Here is a 4,701-nt window from a genome sequence, read left to right on the forward strand (position 1 = left end):
CCTTCCTTGCCCATAGAGATTGTGGGAGGAAGACGCTCTCTCGCTGCAATTTGATTTTTGAGGGACTCCTAGATCTTTGCGTTTTCCTCATGCAGGCCTTGTTATTGCTCGATTATCTTCATATGTGCTACGGTTTGGACTGTCTATGTTGTCTGGAAACTGTGGATGACATTGACCAACTGTGTAGTGGTGTTGGCTTCCTCCTCATCGGGCTCTACTTCCATGAGCATGGGGTCAGGTTTAGTGGCGCCACCACGGGGCTTTAAGGGGCTCTTCACGGTTTGAGTTAGACGTCCCCGCAGGAGTAGCGAGCATCTCCCTAATGGGGTTCTGTACTTGCGGATCATTCATTTTTTATAAAGCTTCAGGTTGGGGTGAGGATCACTTGCTCTCCACGTTCACCGCATCAAATAATGGAGATGTAGGGATTCTTAGTGATCTTCTGTGTCATGGAAGTACATGTGGGGGGGACGATCGATGCAGACACTCCAACGCCCAAGTTAGTAAGCTAGTTAAGAGAGAGAATCTATATGTAGAGAGAGAATGTTCGACATTTTTATTAGGCATTGGTGGTCTCTTTTATAGAGTATTTATGAGGTAGTGGACTGATGGGCCGTGGACTACAATTCTCTGTAGTTGTGTACAATACGCTTGTAGTTGTGTATGATGGGCTTAGCACATATCTCATCACTTTATATTATTAATATAGTAATAAACAACTTGTTAATCAGTTTATTGATAAAGTTATTTAGAATGTGGAATGTAATCATTATTGTTACATAAGTTTGTTGAAGTTTTCTATTAAGAATTGATCTTAGTTTAGAAATGTTAAAGGTAAATTGATGTTGTGTAAAAATGTGAGGAATAAAATTAAAAAATGTTGACGTTAGATATAAATAAGAACTTGTAGAGAAAATTTCAACTTTATCCCAATAATTTATAATTGTGGTTGGAGCAAGTGGAGCAACAATACAATAGCCATTGGAGAGTGAAAAAACATAGTTGTGTCTCTTCTCTAATGGAAAATCCTGGAAATGTGTCAGTTGGATTTTGTCTTCTCCCTTCAGAACTGATTCAATACATACTTGTTAACCTTGCTTTCCCTGAAATCATTCGTCTAAAATCTCTTAACAAATCAATCTCTCAATTAATCTCCGATCAAGTCTTCATACGGGATTACAACTCCAGATCAAAGTCAACTTCTTGGCTATTTGTCTACAAGAAAAGGTGGCATCGGGACGCCGTTCTTCACGGCTTCTCCGATCATTCAGACCGCTGGTTTAAACTACAAATTGCTAATTTGTTGAAACCCATAATACCTCCAGGTGAGACCATCTATTTCCTTGCTTCAACTGCAAATATTTTTCTTTTCTCCTGTAATACCCTCAAGGAAGTTATAGCCGTCGATTTGGGTAATAAGACCGTTAAAAAGATCCCTGAAAGCCCGCTTGGTCCACGTGGAACCTCTTCATGGCGGAGGTCCGGGATGAAATTGGTTGGTGGTTCGGATAGTTTCCGGTTCTTATTTGCAGAGCTTGTGAATGAGCAGCCGGTTCTGTATGTGTACAGCTCCGAAAGTGGGAGGTGGCAAACAAAGGTTGCTGAGGCTGAGGTATCGGACAGAATTGAAAGAGACAAGGGTGATTGTATATTCGTCAACGTTGTTAATGGACCCCACGAAAGTGTAATAATTAGCGTTGGATTGGAATCATATGAGGATCCGGTAGTTATACGGGCGAGATTGAGACTTAACGGCGGAGGAGAGAATGTGATTGATAAGTTACACGTGTACGGAGATGGGCAGATGTTGATAATAAAATCAAAGGCAGAAAGAGAGGGAAGGATGTTAAATGAAATAGAGGTATGGGGTTTGGGTAGAGAATGGGAATGGGAATTGAAGACAAGAGTTCCAAAGAGAATAATAGAGGAAATAAAGAAGGAATATAGGGTAATAATGGGGTGTTTAGAAAAGAGAGAAGGGGTTATTAGGGTTGCTTTAATGTCTAACTATGAAGGATTATGGGACATAATATGGTTATCATATCATATAGAGGCATGCTATTGGACTTGGATTCCTCTTCCCAACATCACCACCAACATGAAGGGCCTAAACATGGCTGGGATTTCCTTTTCCTCCTCCCTTACTTTGTAAACTTTTCCTTTTTCTTTTTTAATTCTGTAATATCCTCAATCACATTCATGGAAATACTTTTAAACCAATAGTCCCCTTTATTTATCCAACAAAAAAGAAAATCAATAGTCCCTTTATATTTTTTAAATATTTCATTTATCTCTAAACTTATTTAAAATTATCTATTAACTACAACTTTCCAATCGTATCAAATGTTGGTCTATAATCTTAGATTTTGCACACTAAAATATACAACTTTATAGGTGATCCCCCACTATAATGTAGATGACTATAAGACAGTAGGAACAACGTCAAAAGGGGCCGATGAGGTGAGAGGTGTAACCTCAGCAGCTTTTTCTTGCTCTTTGAGGAAGTGAACATCCTCAGAAATAGCAATTGCAAGAGGAGTTGCAGTCAATGGTTTTAGTTTTATTATTGGCATTTTCTTCAGAGGCTGATCTTCCTCTGGAAGCTCAGAGCCACTTCTCTTGCTCTGCTCCTCAACATGTTTAGGTTCAGAGTCAGATTTTGAGGCTCTGACTTTTTTGTCACATCTCGCTTAGGAGATTTAGAAGTTTGAGGGGAATTTGGCTCATCCGCTTTTCTCTTTCTTCCCTTGCTGTGCTTTTGAGTCTCAGAGACTACTTCTTTCTTGGCATTTTTGCCTTTGCCAGCAGCCTTTGGAGGGGTCTTTTACTTTGATGTGTACTAAGGTCATAAGAGATTCAACAGTAATCTCTTTGCCATGGATGACTTCCTCACTATCGAAGTCAATCTTGTAGTGTTGAAGAATGGCAGTTATGAGTGAGCCCAGACTCAGATGTACTGAGTTTCTTTGGAAGGCTCCGACCAGGAAGACGTGGAGATTGAGAGGCTTCTTTTCCAGTATGTGCCAAATAAGGCACTGCTCAAAATTTCAGACAGAATTTACTGAGCCCTTCTTCGGGAAGAGGAACTTGGTTATTATGTAGTGGGCTTGTCTCAGGGGTTGAGTGAGGTGAGTAGCAGAGACACTACGCCAAATACCCTCTCAAATGATGGTTAAAAACCGTCGTCCCGCATGATATAAATCTGTCACGGGGCTCGCTGCCGTTTGATAACGCATCAGACGACGGTCGAGTTCTATCATGTTTAGCAGCCATAGATGACACATGCTTCCTGAACTTCTATCATCTTTTCCATGTTACAATGACGTTCATCTTAGTTGGAACCGCAGTATTGGCTTCATTCTAATGACAGATTTTTTATACATTCCGTCACTGGAGTTTGTGAAACAATAGACCTTTTACATGTCATACGACATATTTTATTATCGTGTCTTTCATTGTAGATAAGTTAAGACGATAGTTTTCCTCTTTATTACTGTCGTTGGAAGGTGTTTCAGATAACGTTCTCTTTAAATTTTTTGACTTGTGCGTGGATTTCACATGACCTTTTCATTTAATCAACTGTCACAAAAATTATTCATATTTGACTACGTTAATTGTTAGAGATAGTCCTATTTTTGTTTATGTCATCTTAACATTTTAGTCATGCCAGTATTTCATTAACCTAGTATCGTGTCACGCATCATAATATGACATTTTTTTTAATTTAGCGCTCATTCAATATTTGCATTAGACACTGGACTTTTTTTTGTCAATTGTGTCGCATAACCTGTAACCCTTTCATGCACCTGTACATACTGCCATTGAGTTACATGATAGTACTGCTCCAATTACAACAAAGCTATAAACTTCATATATAACTATACGTATCCATTATTTACATAATATATACACCTGTTGTGCACAATATATACACATAGAACCAGTGCCATACCATTGCACGAAAATGTGCACCAAAACAGACCCAAAATATGCACAACAAATGTACCACAACCCGATAATCATATTGTACGAAAACATTACATACACAATCCATTGTCACTTCAAGTGAAGCACGTGATCTGCCCATTCTTTGCGGAGTTCATCCAAATCTGAATGGTTGTAACTCAATCCATACTTGTTTATCCACTACAAAATATAAATGTTTTACTATTAGGAATTTGCTCTATAAATGATAGCTAGAACAACTGCATAGACCTCAACAAAAATTATGGTAATAAATTATGTACATTCTGAGGATGTTACCTTTTCAACAAACTTTAAGTCCTTATCCATGACGATCTCTCTCATGTACATCATTACCCAAAAACCACATGTTTTATCATCTCGTTGCTCAGGTATGCCCTGTGGCACGGAATATAATGGTTAGACCCCAAAAAATACGATATACACTTGCTCATGTAACTGTAAAACTCACTAGAAGCGGTGTCATCTTCAGTTTGGTCTTCGTCACCTTCTTTGGGTCTTTCTGAGCATAGTAGAACTTCATCGCACTGCAACAAGTGTAACAACATGTATGTATGTGAGGAACAAGACTATTTGAATGTGTACACATTAGACGCATTTTGTAACTTACTTGCTGACAACATCCGTCCATTCCGTTGAATTTGGCAATCTCCTTTTTAATGGATCTAGCCAATATGATCTTTTCTTCTCAATGTAAACAAAGGTCAGAGTCCAATG

The 4,701-nt window shown here is 38.7% G+C and overlaps 1 protein-coding gene across 1 annotated transcript; it reads left to right on the forward strand.

Moving 5' to 3' along the window:
- Window positions 1-953: 953 nt before the first annotated feature.
- On the forward strand, window positions 954-2,188 carry LOC136203635 (uncharacterized). Its single transcript, XM_065994835.1, has one exon. The coding sequence runs from the start codon at window positions 1,019-1,021 to the stop codon at window positions 2,150-2,152; it is 1,134 nt and encodes a 377-aa protein (XP_065850907.1). The 5' UTR covers window positions 954-1,018; the 3' UTR covers window positions 2,153-2,188.
- The last annotated feature ends 2,513 nt before the right edge of the window (window positions 2,189-4,701 follow it).

This window comes from Euphorbia lathyris, chromosome 8, assembly GCF_963576675.1.
Source record: "Euphorbia lathyris chromosome 8, ddEupLath1.1, whole genome shotgun sequence".
In the NCBI taxonomy this organism is placed as follows: domain Eukaryota; kingdom Viridiplantae; phylum Streptophyta; class Magnoliopsida; order Malpighiales; family Euphorbiaceae; genus Euphorbia; species Euphorbia lathyris.

Coding starts and splice junctions, on each gene's coding strand:
- LOC136203635 (XM_065994835.1), top strand. CDS start 1,019: ATGGAAAATCCTGGAAATGTGTCAGTTGGATTTTGTCTTCTCCCTTCA.